The sequence below is a fragment of the Hyaena hyaena genome, unplaced genomic scaffold (genome assembly GCF_003009895.1).
Source record: "Hyaena hyaena isolate Hyena2069 unplaced genomic scaffold, ASM300989v1 scaffold_30, whole genome shotgun sequence".
Lineage (NCBI taxonomy): Eukaryota > Metazoa > Chordata > Mammalia > Carnivora > Hyaenidae > Hyaena > Hyaena hyaena.
This window is the reverse complement of record NW_024080662.1, coordinates 1561502-1578487: the sequence shown is the minus strand read 5'-3', so window position 1 is coordinate 1578487 and position 16986 is coordinate 1561502. Positions and strand designations below refer to the sequence as shown.

Below are 16986 nucleotides of genomic sequence, written 5' to 3'. Positions count from 1 at the left end.
TTCTGGCAGAAGGCTAGTGGGGGGTGCATACAGCTGACACACGTGTGCCTACCCTCTTGTATATATTGATGTATTCTCGGCTGTTAGCACTGAAAGAGTGGATTCATATTACTCTACTGTCAGTTTCATAAAGTGCTAGATGTATGTGTCTTCTCTTCACATAATCTATTCTCACCAAAACTCAAATCTGCTGGGATATTCTCATTTGGTCATTAGGGGATTTGCAGTCATTAATAAAATTTGTTTCAACAGAGGGCCAGACTTTCCATAATGGTGTGCTAATTCTGAGGTTTTGTTGTTGCTGTTAGTGCTGTTCAAATCAAGGGATCAGACCAGGTAGAGTGTTAACATTGTTTCTTAAGGAAAGCTGAGGAAGTTCATTTTGAAAATCTACAAGTTACAGATACGATGTCATTTAATGATTGATGTCTATTGAGTGGCCTCCCTGTGTCCAGTAAAGTTCTGGATTTTGTGGATCTGTGAGAGGCAGCCTGATCCCTGTTCTTAGTTTAAAGGCTTCACCTAAGCCATCTGTGGTGAGAAAGAGGAGGTGGCTGTTGGACATGGCCAGGACTCCTCTGGGTTTCCCAGATGGTTTAGTGCCACAGCATGCCAAGACATTTAGAAGTCAGGACAGAAAATGGTGTAGGTCTGACTGGGCTCCATTAGGTAAGATAGCCATTTCTATCTTTCCATGATAGAAAAGGCTCCAGTGAGGTGGTCATCCAAAAACAGTATCACAGTCAGGTTTTTAAGAACGTTTGTAGCCAGAAGCTACATTCAAATCCGATATTTAAGTTTTATTTTTCATTTTTATTTTTATTTTTTTTAACATTTATTCACTTTTGAGAGACATGAACAGGGGAGGGGCAGAGAGAGAAGGAGACACAGAATCTGAAACAGGCTCCAGGCTGTGGTCTGTCAGCACGGAGCCTGACATGGGGCTTGAACCTACAAACCATGAGATCATGACCTGAGCCGAAGTCAGATGCTTAACCGACTGAGTCACCCAGGCGCCCCGTTATTTAAGTTTAAACTGTGTGTTTTGTATCTATTTTCATTTTGTGATAGTAGTTTGCTATGGATAAATAGTTTTGTTATGGCCACAGTTAGAAAAATGTCAGTTATAATTCAGGAATCCTGGACCTAAAGTCTCCATGGTCCTCAACAAGAAGATACTATAGCAACATGCATGAGTCTGATGAGTCCCGTGCATGGAAGGGAAGTGGGGACACCCATCCTTAGTGAAGCGTGCTGTCTTGAGGCCTGGGTTTTCTCCAAATGTACATGGGCTATAGGACAGAAAGTCATTCACTCCATGCACAACCTTTGACACTGATTATGCACTTGGACATGCCCTTGTTTAGTAAGTGTGCACCCGTCTCCTTTCAGGAATAACTTGAGCTCTAGGAGAAGAGGTTACATGTCACTGTGTGTTCCCCCACTGCAGTTCTTATCTGTGGGCCAAGCATGCACTACCTTACAGTTCCTTGGTATCTCCTGTTTAAAGACTCAGTCCAGGGGCATCTGGGTGGCTCAGTCGGTTAAGAGTCCGACTTCAGCTCAGGTCATGATCTCACCGCTTGTGGTTCGAGCCCCGTGTCAGGCTCTGTGCTCATAGCTTGGAGCCTGGAGCCTGGTTTGGATTCTGTGTCTCCCGCTCTCTCTGCCCCTCACCTACTCACACACACTCTCTCTCTTTCTCTCAAAAAATGAATAAATGTTTAAAAAAAATTTTTTTTTAATGAAGACTCAGTCTAGTGAGCAGAGTACTAAGGTTCTGTGTGTTCTCTTGGCTCCCTGGCCTCAAGTGTGTTCCTCATTTCTCCTTGATTGAGAGACCCCCTCCTGCTGTGCAATGTTCTCTCTGGGAAGCCTCATCTAGACCTCCAAACACAACCCCATCTTCTGTGGCTCCACCCTATACTTGACAACCTCAGACTGTTCCTTTATGTAACTAGTCTGCTTCCCCTATTAACAAGATCTTGTGGCTATAACATGTACCTGCTATCTTACTACTGGGTTATTTAGCTTATCATTAAAATGTGAACTTCTTCCTATGTCAAACTTATTTCTGTAACATCCTTTTCAATGACTGCATAGTTCATTGCACAGATCTGTCATATATTATTTACCTAGTTTCTTTTTATTGGACATTTAGGTTATTTTTTAATTTTTCACTCTTGTAAAACACTGCGGTACACATATCCTCTATGATTTCTTCAGAAAGATTTACAGAAGTAGAATTGCTAGCTCAAAGCACCTTCTGAGATTGACAGCAATAACCAGTGTGTTTTTAAAAAATTTTTTTTTTAATTTTAATGTATGTTTATTTTGAGGGAGAGAGAGAGTGTGAGGGGAGGGGCAGAGAGAGAGGGAGTTACAGAATCTGAAGAAGACTCTAGGCTCTGAGCTGTCAGCACAGAGCCCAATGTGGTGCTCAAACTCACGAACCATGAGATCATGACCTGAGCTGAAGTCGGATGCTTAACTGACTAAGCCACCCAAGTGCCCCCCCCTTTTTTATGTTTATTTATTTTTGAGAAATAACAAGTGTGCTTTAAAAGTTAGGGGCCACAAAACTGCCATATACTTTTTTCAGTTTGTTTAGTTATTTTGAGACCGAGAGAGCACATGCAGGAAGAACAGAGAGCTGGAGAGAGCTAATCCCAAGTAGGCTCCACACTTGTAAGCACAGAGCCCGATGTAAGACTCAGTTTCATGAGTGGTGAGATCATGACCTGAGCCAAAATCAAGAGCCAGACACTTAACAGCTGACTGAGCCACCCAGGTGCCCCCAAGGTTTTTATTTTAAATCTTTCTGCAATCAGGGCTCATTGGTTGGCAGAAATTGGGAGATTTTAAACAGTAGTGTTTTGTTTTGCTGGAATTATACAAGAAGTCCAAGCCTAGAGATTTTCTGCAAGTAATGGGCCTAACTAGAAGTGCACTTCCCATGTGTGGCTCCTACAGCAGCTTGCGGGAACATAGATCATATTAGGGAACACAGCTCTTTTGCTTAAATTGGATACTGGGTTGTTAACTGTAGACAGGGTAGTTTTGCTTAAGTTTCAAATTAGACTGATTTCTTGAAAGGGTCATTAATGAAAAAGAAAAGACAAAAAGATCTGGGAAATCACTACAATCATAAGAGTCTGAACTTAAAAGATGAAGCAGACTACCAAGAGGAAGAATTTGGAAATCAAGCCTCGGCCTGCTGTAGACATGAATTTTTGCACTTCTCAAAATGTGGAGCTCTGTGAAAGAAACTACAGTTGTAATTTGATTTTTTTTCTTTCTTTTTAGGTATCTCATTCCGTTGCTAAACTTATATTAGTTAATTTCCACTGGCAAGTTGCAGAGATATTGGACAGGTAAGGTGTTTGGAGGAAGAGAGATGGCATCACCCCTAGCTTCTTTCTCTGCCCACCCACCTAGTGGTGGTTATTTATGTTTTGAAGTATATCCTTGCAGTGTTCATATTACACATTTAAAACACTGGATCGTATTGTATATCCTTTTTTCCTCTCTGTAAGTGGTGAATATTTTTCCATGTCTGCATATTCTTTCTCCTTCAGTTTTATTTTTGGCTCAGTATTTTATCATAATAGATGTTCTGTGCTTTTTCCAAACTTCTGTTGTGGACAGTGGAGTTAGTTCAGTTTTTTTAACCATTTTTAATTTGTAATCAGTGCCCTTCTAGATAACAGTTGCCAACATCTCCATTTGTTTCTTTTGGATATATCAATGGGGAATGCAGCATACTTTTGAATATTACCTTCAGAAAAGATAGGTCACCTTACCATCAGAACCAGAGCTCTTGACTCTGACCTTGGAGTCTTGAGGTATCCTGAAAGTTCTCAGGAAGAGGGGTTCCTTCTTCTGCACCCCCTGAGAAGAGTCCCTATGCCTTACCTTCATAGGCATGTGCTTCTTTTAGCTTAGGGTTTCTTATCCTCAGCACTTCTGCCATTTTGGGTTAGATAATGTATTGTGGGGACACTGTTCTGTGAATTGTAGGAGGTTTGGCAGAATCCATTTCAAAAGACAAAATAACAATAAAAAATGTGCAAGAGGTATATAGGTGGCTCAGTTGATTAAGTGTTCTAATCTTGGTTTTGGCTCAGGTCATGATCTTGCAGTTCTTGAGCTTGAACCCCACATTCAGCCCCACTGCTCTGTCAGTGCAGAGCCTACTTGGGATTCTCTCTCTCTCTCTCTCTCTCTCTCTCTCTCCATCCCTCCCCCACCAAAAAATAATAATAAACTTAAAAAAAAATGGGCAAAAGACCGAACAAGTGTTTCACAGTAAAGAAACTCAAGTGACCATTGACATGAAAAGATACTCAACCTCCATAATAATCTGGGACACTGAAATTAGCACCCCAGGTCCTTGAAATCAAAAAGATGAGCAGATACCGCCAAATAATCCGTGGAGAACAAAATTGCCACTGGTGAGAATCACTGGTTGCCACTCCTGCCCTTTCACACACCACTGAGTCTTCTTTTGAATGGTGTGATCCATTTATCTTCAGAGGAAAGAAGGTCATGCCTTTCCTTCTCCAGGCTAAACATAACTGGGGTGGCTGTACCCGCTGGAGCAGCTTAGCTCACTCAGGAAGAAGCACGTGCGCGCCTGATTCCACCCACTGCACTCTCTCTCTCTATCCTCAAGAGTCGAATACATTTAGGTAGACTTCTGGGTGAAATTCCATTGTCTGCACTGCTGTTTCTACTGCCCACAGTTCTGGAACCATGTAGGTTCCAGCAGTGGGGTACCTCTTACTGTCCAAACTCTGTGTCCTAACTCGGGAATGGACAAGATGGCTTAAGACATTAAGATTACTAGTGTGAGAAGCAGGAATAAAAGCAGTTGAAGGAGGCATTCTAAGTGAAATAAGGAAGTCACATATATGAAACATTGTTCCCTGCTCAGATTCCTCATTTCTGGGTAATTCATTTTCCTGGGTTTTGTGTGGAACTTTTAGTGCCACATGAGAATTGTTTTTATTTTTTAAATATATATTTATCATGAAAGAGAGTGTTTGCTAGTGAGTGAGGGGTAGAAAGGGAAAGAGAATTCCAAGCAGGGATTCTCTTATGCTGATAGCACGGAGCCTGACGCGGGGCTCGATCCCACGACCATGAGGTCATGACCTGAGCCATACTCAAAGAGTTGAACACTTAACTGACTAAGCCACCCAGGCACCCCTGTTTTTATTTTTGTTTTTATTTTTTTAATGTTTATTTTAGAGAAAGTGAGAACAAGTTGGAGAGGGTCAGATAGAAAGGAAGACAGAGGATCAAAAGTAGGCTCTGCGCTAATACCTCGAACTCACGAACCATGAGATCATGACCCAGACCAAAGTTTGATGGTTAACTGACTGATCCACCTAGGCACCCCCTGTTTTTATTTATTTATTTTTACTTTTTTAATTTTCCTATGTTTATTTATTGTTGAAAGAGCATGAGCAGGAGAGGGTTAGAGAGAGAGAGGGAAACACAGAATCGGAAACAGGCTCCAGTCTCTGAGTGTCAGCACAGAGCCTGTGCGGGACTCAAACTCACGAACCGTGAGATCATGTCCTGAGCCAAAGTCAGATGCTTAACCATCTGAGCCACCCAGGTGCCCCTGTTTTTATTTTTAAATGTATATATTTCATTCCTCATTCCAGAAAAAAAAATTTTATTATGAAATATTTCTTTTTCAAAATGTATGTATGTGCACACGTGTGTGATGTATAGGTTTTAAATAATGATAGGGGCGCCTGGGTGGCTTAGTCGGTTAAGCGTCCGACTTTGGCTTAGGTCATGATCTCGCGGTTCGTGGGTTCCAGCTCTGTGCTGACTGCCAGCTCAGAGCCTGGAGCCTGTTTCAGTCTGTGACTCCCTTTCTCTCTGACCCTCCCCTGCTCATGCTGTCTCTCTCTCCTGGAAATAAATAAAACATTAAAAAAAAAAAAAAGAATGATAAAGCAAACACATTTAAGTGTGGAAACTTTATTCAGAAGTTTCTGGTGGCGGTTCTTGCTTGACCACACCTCCTTCCTTCCTCTCCATAGCAACCAGTATCTTGTGTTTGGTATTGATCATTTTCCTATTTATTCTTAAATTATATATCCTTTAATTTTGGATGTTTTTAGAATTTTACAGGCATGGAATCGTGCTGTCTGTATTCTTAAACTTCTTAAATTAACAAAGATGCATCTTAGGACATCCTATCCATATTCCTGTCAAAAAACATTTGTGATTGTGAGTTTTGTTTTTTTTGTTGTTACAAATAATGCAACTCTGAAAACTTGTGTGCATGACCCTTAATGTCATATAATTTTTCTAGGGTTGAGTGTAGGAAGTGAGTTGCTGGGCAATAGGGTGTGTGTTTCTTTAGCTTTGCTAAATGACAAAATGTTTCCAAAGTGATTGTACCATATTATACGCCCACCAGTGGTATGAACATTCTTGATACTGTCACCCTTAAAGTTTTACGATCTGGTGGGTATAAATGGCATCTAATTGTTTTTTAATTTCAGTATCCCAGATTATTATGGAAGTTGAGCATCTTTTCTTGTTAATCGTCATTTGTGCTTTTTTTCCTATGAATTGTTCTGTCATTTTCCCATTTTTTAATTGTTATTTTGTCTTTTCAAATGGATTTATAGGCTATTTTGTTTTTTATTCTGAATATCAGTCTTTTGCCTGTTATATATGTTTTGAATTATCTCCTATTTATATAGCTGAGATTTTAACTTTATGCTGTGTTCTGATGAACTGATTTTTTTTTTTTTTTAAGTTTATTTATTTATTTTGAGAGAGAAGGGTGGGGTGAGGTACAGAGAGCTGAGAATCGCAAGCAGGCTCTGCACTGTCAACTCGGAGCTTTTTTCTTTCCCCCAGAAAATGTTTCATATTTATTTATTTATTTAAAAAATTTTTTTATGTTTTTCAGTTTATTTTTGAGAGAGAGAGAGTACGTGAGCAGGGGAGGGTCAGAGAGAGAGGAAGACACAGAATTTGAAGACAGGCTCCAGGCTCTGAGCTACCTATCAGCACAGAGCCCGACGTGGGGCTCGAACCCACGAACTGTGAGATCGTGACCTGAGCTGAAGTCGGACATTTAACTGACTGAGACACCTAGGCACCCCTACATTTATTTATTTTTGAGAGACAGAGGCAAAGAACAAGTGGAGGAGGGGCAGAGAGAGAGTGAGACACAGAATACGAAGCAGGCTCCAGGCTCCAGGCTCTGAGCGGTCAGTACAGAGCCCAATGGGGGCTTGAACCCACGAACCATGAAATCATGACCTGAGCCAAAGTTGGATGCTTAATGGACTGAGCCATGCAGGTGCCCCTGAACTAATGTTCTTAAATGTAACATAATTTGTCAGAGTTTTTCTTTATGCTTTTTTTTCCCCCCCAAGAGAGAGAGACAGACAGATAGATTGCAAGCAGGGGAGGAACAGAGAGAGGGGGAGACAATCCAAAGCAGGAGGATCCAGGCTCTGAGCTGTCAGCACAGAGCCTGACACGGGCTCGAACTCACGAACCTTAAGAAAATGACCTGAGCCAAAGTTGGACACTTAACCAACTGAGCCACCCAGATACCCCTGCTTTTTTTTTTTTTTTTTTTAAGTTTTTATTTACTTAAGTAATCTCTACACCCAACATGGGGCTTGAACTCATGGCCCCAAGACCAAGAGCCATGTGCTTCTCCAGTGAGCCAGCCTGGAACCCTATGTGCTTTGCATTTACTGTGTCTTTTTTTTTTTTTTTAATGTTTATTTTTATTTATTTATTTATTTTTGAAAGAGAAAGAGTGCCCTCAAGCAGGAAAAGGGCAGAGAGAGGTGGAAAGGGAGAATCCTAGGCAGTCTGCACCCTGTCAGTGCAGAGCCTGAAGCAGGGCTCCTTCCCACAAACTGGTATGAAACCTGAGCTGAAATCAAGAGCTGGCTGTTCAACCAACTGAGCCACCCACGTGTCTTATTTTTTTAAGATTTTATTTATATTGGGGCACTTGGGTGGCTCAGTCAGTTATGTGTCCAGTGTCAGCTCAGGTCATGATCTCGCAGTTCATGGGTTCGAGCCTCACATCAGGCTCTGGGCTGATAGCCAGCTCAGAACCTGGAGTCTGTTTCAGATTCTGTATCTCCCTCTCTCTCTGACCCTCCCCTGTTCTCTCTCTCTCTCTCAGAAATAAATAAAACATTTTAAAAAACTTAAAAAATAAAATTAAAAAAAAGATTTTAATTATATTTCCAGAAAGGGATTGAAAACAGATACAGTATTTCACAAGTACTTTTCTTGCAGTTTGCTATCTTTGAAGCCTGGTTATTATTCTTATACCAATTGAGAACTAAAAAAATTGAAAGAGGAAAAAGTATTTATACTAATGGAAAAGGAAGCTTGGTTCTGTCAGACAGTAATTAGAGACAAAGACACTTTAGTGCAACTGTAGCACATGTTGGTGTCTTCTGATTTTGTTCAGAGGTTAAAATGTTTGTCTTCCTTTCTGATTCCCTTTATTTCTGCTTTTTGTTTTTTAGATACAAGTCTAATTCTGCTCAGCTGCTTGTTGAGGCTCGAGTTCAGCCCAGTCCCTCAAAACATGTGAGTGTCTCCCACTTGAGCAAGGCTTCTCCTGACACACATGGCTTTTGCTGTGGCTTATGGTGTTACTGAGAACCATCTTGCTTTGTTTCTAGTACAGCATGCCTGAGATTTTTGTTCCAACATGGGTCTAAATCTTCCATTTCCATTATAGTTTGAGGAGTTTCCTCAAGGGTGAAGAATAAATCATTGCCAGTCCTGTGGCCCTCTCCAGCCTCACCTTGCTCTTTATACTTACACACAGCCTGCATTCCATTCCTGCTGGGTTCCTTGGTGTTCCCAAGCTTATTGCATACCTCTTTGACTCTGCTTATGCTATCCCTCACCTGGAATGTCCAGACCCTGTCCCTATCTTTGCCTGTGGGAGTGGAACTCATCTTTAAAGACCAAAATTGAGCTGTCTCTCACAAAGCCTGTCTCCTGTGATCTCTCCTCTCCAAACTCCTCTAGTTATGTCTTGAAGTCTTTGCATGTGTGATATAATGACTCACTCATCCTTTCAGCCCCCCTGCCACACTGTGTGTGCTTTAAGGATAGGAACTATATCTTACAGTGCATAGCAATTTCCTGTGTATTTGAGTGTTCACAAACATTTGTCAAATAAATAAGGGCCATGTTGGAAACACTTTTTTTTTTTAATGTGTAGTTTTAACAGAGAGAGAGAGAGAGACAGAGCATGAACAGGGAAGGGTCAGAGAGAGAGGGAGATACAGAATCTGAAGCAGGCTCCAGCCTCTGAGCTGTCAGCACAGAGCCTGATGTGGGGCTCGAACTCGCTAAACATGAGATCATGACCTGAGCCAAGTCAGACACTTAATTGACTGAGCCACCCTGGTGCCCCAAGGAAACACTCTTTAAGAGGGAGAATCAGGGCTCAAAATACCACTTTGGTAGCTCTTAGGAGAAAATTTTCTTTTCTTTTCTTTTCTTTTTTTTTTTTTTAAATTTTTTTTTATTTATTTCTAGGAGAGAGAGAGAGAGACAGCGTGAGCAGGAGAGGGTCAGAGAGAGAGGGAGTCACAGACTGAAACAGGCTCCAGGCTCTGAGCTGGCAGTCAGCACAGAGCCCGACGCGGGGCCCGAACCCACGAACCGCGAGATCATGACCTAAGCAAAAGTCGGACGCTTAACCGACGAAGCCACCCAGGCGCCCCATTAGGAGAAAATTTTCAAGAGCATACTGAATAAACATGAGAATACAGTCTTTTTCTTCAAATTGTTTTTGTATTCCCAGTGAGCTAAGAAGAACCTAATGTAAATCCACAGTGGACTTTTCCATCAGTTTGTAGTTTGGGTCAGGAGTCCTCACATTGTCTTTGTCTGCCAGTTTGTGTAGCATGGCATGCATTCTGGATTTCAAGCTTTGCAGTTATTTGCCCACATCCTGGAAAGTTCCTTTCCTAGGAGGAGCCTTCCTCATCCCTCTAAATTAATTGTACATGACATCTCTACAGTGTGTTAAGGATGAGTTGTGACTTAGTAAAAACGGTAATATTTTCTCTTTTGGGCATTAATAATGGGGAAACCACTGTCTTTGACAAGTAGACTTGCAGTAGGGCTGTTAGAAGCTTTACACACTCAGCTCAGCCTCTAAGAGCCTCTGTAGTACTCATTGAGGGACAGCTCTGTGCATTGAATGAGGCAGTTTATAAAAGAACCCAGTAGCCTCTAAAAGCAGAAGTTGAACTGAATGACCTCTAAGGACCTTGGCAATTTGGAAATCCTGAGCTTTTCGGCCCAACATTACAAATTACTGTAAGTTCTCCTTTCAGCCTTCTTCTGCCTCTCTGAATCCTAGAGATTGTCCAAGCCCAGCTCAGGTGCCACCTCCTTTAGGAAGTCTTCCTCATCTATGCTTTCTGTTCAGAACTCTTGGGACCCACAGAGCCCACGTGTTGCAGTTGAGCTCTGACACTTGATATAGGGTCAGTATCGCTTCCCAACCAGCTAGCTGCATGAGGCACCCCTGGGGCCTCCCAGGCTCTAGAGGCTCCTCTTTACTCATTCTGTTCCACCTCTCCACAGGTTCCCACAGCCCACCCCCCTCACCACTGCGCAGTGTGTATGCAGTTTGTGCGGAAGGAAAACCTACTTTCTCTGGCCTGTCAGCACCAGTTTTGCCGTAGCTGCTGGGAGCAGCACTGCTCAGTACTTGTCAAGGACGGCGTGGGTGTGGGTGAGTTTGCCACAGAATTTGTAAAAGGCTAGCCTGAAGTATTTATCTTCCAACTCTGCCGCTTTAGGTACTCAGGTCAACTGCATGTTTTCCTCTGACCCTGATTGAGGTTTTTATTGTCAGAACCATTGTTTTCCATTTCCAAACACATCAGGTTGAACAGTGGCAAGGTTTTTCTCAGTCCTGAGCAAAATGAGATGATTAAGACTACTGTTTGGGCATATGTAAACATTTGTGTGAACTGTCCTTTAAGCTGCCCACCCTATCTTGATAGCCCAAATGGCAGCCATAACTCAGAAACACTCAGACATTGCTGCTATCTAGGTAACATAACACAATTCAGATTTGGTGATTGGTTCTAGGATTTGCATACTGTATTTGTTACAGTATGACTTGATATCGGATCTAAATTAGCATCACGTTAATGATGTCTGCAGAATCTCATTGTGTTGGGTGGAAATCATTTACACATAATATTAAACATCACAAAATGAAATTGTTAGCCAAGAACCCTATAGGATTTTTTTTTTAATGTTTTTTCTTGAGAGAGCATGCACTTGTACGTGATTGGAGGAGGGGCAGAGAGAGGAAACAGAGGATCCAAAGTGGGCTCAAACTCGCAAACTGAGATCATGACCTGAGCCAAAGTCAGACGCTTAACTTGGGCATCCATCACCACCATTTTTTTTCTTTTTTAATTAAACTCTGTGCCCAGTTGGGGCTTTAACTGAAGTCCTCGAGATCAAGAGTAGCATGCCTTACCATCTGAGCCAGCCAGGTGCCTGAAGAACTGTATAGGATTTTTTTAGATAATACTGCTTTTTTGGTGGTGCTATTTGTGATACATATGTAATTTCAGAGAAGTTTTAGTTGCATCACTGCAAATATATTAATTTCTCTCTCTTGTTCTCTTTTTTTTTTTTTTTTTTTAATACATTCCATGGCTTCAAGGGTTTCTTATATGGAATCTGAATTTGTTGGTCGAACTAATTGGGGAAATACATTTTTGTTGTGTCTTCTGCAATGCAATTGTCCATCGTGTTGCCTTTGTTCAACAGGAGTTTCTTGCATGGCTCAGGACTGCCCACTCCGAACACCAGAGGACTTTGTGTTTCCATTGCTGCCCAATGAAGAATTGAGAGATAAATACAGGCGCTACCTCTTTAGGGACTATGTGGAGGTATGACTAGCCCCTGTTGTTGCTCCTCTGTCTTCCTGGGCCTACTTCCCATCCATTCTCATCACACTTACTTTGTAGACTAAGCTGCCATTAGGTGCTGTATTTTTTTTTTTTTCAATATTTCTTTTTCTTTTGAGAGACAGAACATGAGCGGGGGAAAGAGCAGAGAGAGAGGGAAACAAAGAATCCGAAGCAGGTTCCGGCTCTGAGCTGTCAGCACAGAGCCTGATGCAGGGCTCAAAGTCAAGAGATCGTGAACTGAGCCAAAGTTGGATGCTTAATTGACTGAGCTATCCAGGTGCCCCCTTACTTGGTGTAATTTGAAGAAAGAGCTCCATGGCTTTTTTTAAAAGTTTAGAAACCACTAAAGTGATAGTGAAGAACATAGGCCCTGGAGTCAGACTGACAATAACATGAATCCCAGGTCTCTTACTTCCTCGCTGTGTAGCCTTCGACCCATAATTTTACCTCTCTGAGCCTTGATTTTCTCTGGTAGAATGGTCAGGCACATTCACCTTCTACCCAGGTGCTTAACAAGCTACTGTATGTATGTCACGGAATGAACATGAGTCATGGAGATCTCAGGAATTGCTCTTGAATTTAGTTCCCTGTGTGATTTAGCACAGAGAAGGGGTATTGCTTCTTGTGCAATTTAAAAACTTGTTCAGGATTCCAGTGTTTGGAGTCCATCCCCTCCATTGGGCTTCCAGTTCAGGCTTGCTGCTTCTATGCAGCATGGTTTTCATCTTTGTCTTTTGTGCCTGAGCTTACTGGATTGACTAGTGATCTAGGTCTTCTCATGCACATGCTGCAGGATAAACAGTGCCTTGTTCCTTGTGCTGTTTGCTGCCTTTGGTACATGCGTGAAGGTCATTGAGCCTTTCAGAGTTTTTGTTTTTAGGTAAAATTGGTGTGTAATGTAATAATTCAATATTTTATATGTTACAAAGTGGTCACCACAGTAAGTCTAGTTACCATCCGTCACCATATAATTGACCCCCTTCACCCATTGCACCCATCCCATTACTCTCTTCCCCTTTTTGTTTTATTCCTTTTTTTTAGGTTTTGCAGATAAGTGAAATTATATGGTATTTGTCTTTCTCCGTCTTCTTTCACTTGGTATTTTACCTTCAAATGCACCACTGATTGGGCTCTGTTTCTTTCCAGACCTGGTGCCTGTGCGTGCCCTTTCATCTCATAGACACAATTCTTTATTCCATTTTATAATCTAGCCTTAGGTCATTCTATTGATTTGCTGCCTAGTTTTAGCTAAACGTTATAGGTCTTCAGTTTCTATCTAATGCTGTTCTTTATGGCATCCTTTCTGAATTCCTTTGATAGAAGTCATCAGCTGGAAGAACAGAAGGTGTTTGAGCTCTCAGGGAGGTCTGATTTGGAAGCAGTGACTAGGGGATGTCCTCATTGTTTCCCTTTGGTGTGTTCACAGAGTCATTATCAGCTCCAGCTGTGCCCTGGTGCAGACTGCCCCATGGTTATTCGGGTACAGGAGCCTAGAGCTCGCCGAGTACAGTGCAATCGGTGCAACGAGGTCTTCTGGTAAGAGTGAGTGTGGGTGCTGAGCAGCCCTGGGATCCTGCCTTATCCTCCTCCAAAGCACCACTGCTGTTGCTGTGGGTGAGGGTGGGACTGGGAAAAACAGCGTCTTTGAGCCTAAACAGTGGCTCTGTTCAAGTGGGCAGAATGTGTACCCAGCATCTCACGTTCCATGGGATATTTGACAATGCTCAGTCTGGAGACAAAAAGGCAGCACAGATTTTTGGAGACTGTGCTATGGTTTATGTTGCTAAGACTCATGGCACAGAGATTGTGTCTATGTGTGTATTTGCCTGCATAGATCATCTCATATCCCAAATCCCTATATTTGAAAGCAACAGCCTTAAGCATTTGAATCTTTGTTCATGTTGGCGCCTGTGTAGGCTAATTTTATAACACTGTAATTCATAAAAGTAGTTTACATCTACTTGGGGTTTATTCCATTCAATAGATACAGGAATAGCTAACGTGTACTGAAGGCTTACCATGGGAAAGACACTATTCTCATCACTTTACCTTCATTGTCACAACTCTGTGCAATTTATACTGTTACAGGTATGCTTTTGGGGAAGAAATGGAGGTGTGCAAGGTGATAACAGAGCCATAATTTAGGTCCACATCTGTGTCTGTCCCTAATCATGTCTCCCTGGAAGATTCATGGTAGCACTTCAGAGAAACTACATGGAGAATGTGTGTGTGCCTGTGTTCTTGCCTTTCAAGACATCATTGAGGGAGTTTGTGGTGTACCAAAGGTTAAGAACCAGTAACATAGTTGTTCTCCACCCTTTGTGTCCCTCATTATGAACTTCTTTCTCTGGGGCATTTGTTAGGCTGTTTACCTGAGAGCCTTTACTACCCAAACATAGTGTTGGCTTGGATAAAGGGAAATTTAAAATATAGAACCCTAGCCCAGTGAGTATTGGAGTGTTTTTCTTTTCTTTTTTTTTTTCTTTTTTTTTTTTAATGTTTTATTTATTTCTAGGAGAGAGAGAGACAGCGTGAGCAGGGGAGGGTCAGAGAGAGAGGGAGTCACAGACTGAAACGGGCTCCAGGCTCTGAGCTGGCAGTCAGCACAGAGCCCGACGCGGGGCCCGAACCCACGAACCGCGAGATCATGACCTAAGCGAAAGTCGGACGCTTAACCGACTAAGCCACCCAGGCGCCCCTTTCTTTTCTAATTCTAAGTTTCAGACATTGTCAGATAAATGCAGACAGCACACGTTCTGGCAGATATGCGTACTGTGCACACCTGGCTGGGAGCTAAGTCAAGGCTTTCAGAAAGTGGATTTCAGTTCTGCCTGAGGTCTGAGTTGAGTTATCTGTCTCAGAGCACCTTACCATGCCCTCTGAGTGAACTCTGAATTTGACATCCTTTCAGAGAGGGTTGACCCCACACAAGATACTTAAGACAGAAGCGTTTTTATTTGGGTATATTGAGAGTATATCTTCGAAGTGCTTAGATTGAAGAGAAATACATATGGTATTTAAGTGTAATTCTGGGTAAGTAAAGATCCCAAAGGCCTTGAGAGGTAATTTTACTTATTTGAAAAGCTCTAATTCAGTATCTCTTGGCTTGGACAGAAGGAAAATTGAAAACATAAGACCCTGACCTAACAATTATTTGAATGTTTTTCTTTTTTGGTTTTAAGTTTCAAGTGTCGTCAGATGTATCACGCCCCCACAGACTGCGCCACAATCCGGAAATGGCTCACGAAATGTGCAGATGACTCCGAAACAGCTAACTACATTAGTGCTCACACTAAAGATGTAAGGACTGTATCTTACCTGTCATGGATCTGCCCTCCTTAATGCTGCCTAGGGCCTCGCCTGGGAGGCTGGCCTTTTGAGAGCGGAACACTCAGGACCCCAGGGCCCTTACTGAAGGCTGCAGACCCTTGCCCAGACTTGGCAGAGTTGGCAGCGGATTATCATAGTATGCTATGATTTTAATTGGCTGCATTTATTTTAATAAAATGCTGACCTACCTGGAAAAATTTGACCCATAGGGGAACTAATTAGAAGAAAACCAGATTTTTTTAATGCCTCCCAGGTTTTAACAGCCCTGGGTGGGAGGTGGTTGATTAGCAACACGTAATAAAGACTGAGGCTCTCATGCAAGCCTGGGCATGCCCAGTTTTCATTCTGAAACTTCCCATGGGAAAGCATGGCCCTCAGCCTCTTGAATCCTGGGTGACTTGGCACCTACCCTATGCCAGTCATATGCTGAGTTGCTGCACTCACAACGCAGTTATGACTGTGACATTAAACATAGCTTCATGGCAGAGCAGAGCATCAGACTGGTCTCTGCATTACTGCCTATATGTGGCATCTCTCAAATGAGAGCAAGCGAGCTTTAAGGGTTGTTTCCTTGCCCTTTTTTGGAGGTGGAAATCCAAGAAAGCTGACCAGGACTCGGTCCGGTGTGGTAGCTCTTGTGCTGCTTGGCATTCTTCCCAAGCAGGAAGGCTTTGTGCTGACTCAGCTTGTGCTTAATCTGAGCAGCCTCGTGGCAGAGACAGATGGTGGAAGATTTAGTGGGGCTCAGCCGGTGCTTGGAGTATTTCAGAGCCAAACATGCTGACCTCATTTCCTTGAATTGCTGTTCCAGCCTCAGCGACCCGCCATATTTAAGTGAGATGCTCCTCCCCAGAAGGGCTCACACGATGAGCTACGGGGCGTGGGTGCCAGGAGCTTTGGGTAATTTGTCTTAGAACCGGCCTGGTGGTGCGTGAGCTTAACGGCGCCCTTCTGTCTCCTCAGTGTCCCAAGTGTAACATCTGCATTGAGAAGAATGGAGGCTGCAATCATATGGTGAGCAGAAGCCTGTACCCTTTGCATATGTGCCATGGAGCCTTTGGTCAACGTGCCCTTAACATGTTTTCTTCTGTTTCCCTCTGACAGCAATGCTCCAAGTGTAAACACGGTGAGTCCCAGGTGTGGTGCACAAGGCCCAGTGGCATAGTCTTGTGCACGGGTCTCCAGTGCTTGTTTAATAATGAGTGCATTTGTAGTAAAGTGACAAAACAAAGGGCACCCTTAGTCACTTAAAATAACCAACCCAAAGCAGCTCTTGATTTTTGATTTATTACTTTCCGGTGCCTCTTATAATCCTGGTGCCATCTCGCATATCTAGTCAGAAGTGAAGTTTGGGATGACTCTTAGACCCTCATGATTCTCAGTCATCCAAGAAGATTTCAGGGTGTTCTTTTTATTTTTGACAAGACAGGTAAGTAGCCTGGGGCTTATCTGTGCTACCTTACAGATACCTTTTAGAGCAGCTATTTTATTGGAAGGAGTAACATAATAGTCTCCTTTCGAGGTTTCATAAAGTTTCTACAAGGTCTTTTGATTTGGCCTTTCGGATCTCCTTTGTCTACCAGAAGTAGCTTTCATAGAACCTGTTGGTTTTGCTTTCCTTCCTGCAAGATCAAATAAATAAAATTCCTTCAAGTAGAAAGTACGTCCACCC

At 42.5% G+C, this 16986-nt stretch overlaps 1 protein-coding gene across 4 annotated transcripts in view; it reads left to right on the top strand.

Moving 5' to 3' along the window:
• The window catches only part of ARIH2 (ariadne RBR E3 ubiquitin protein ligase 2), a 51538-nt gene that overhangs the window by 29034 nt on the left and 5518 nt on the right, over positions 1–16986 (top strand). For all 4 annotated transcript variants that reach the window (XM_039228013.1, XM_039228014.1, XM_039228015.1 and 1 more), the window contains 8 exons: positions 3307–3374; positions 8544–8607; positions 10633–10783; positions 11842–11963; positions 13411–13520; positions 15167–15284; positions 16278–16328; positions 16419–16440. In XM_039228013.1, the coding sequence (XP_039083944.1) occupies positions 3307–3374; positions 8544–8607; positions 10633–10783; positions 11842–11963; positions 13411–13520; positions 15167–15284; positions 16278–16328; positions 16419–16440 (706 nt within the window). The remainder of the gene's footprint in view (positions 1–3306; positions 3375–8543; positions 8608–10632; positions 10784–11841; positions 11964–13410; positions 13521–15166; positions 15285–16277; positions 16329–16418; positions 16441–16986) is intronic.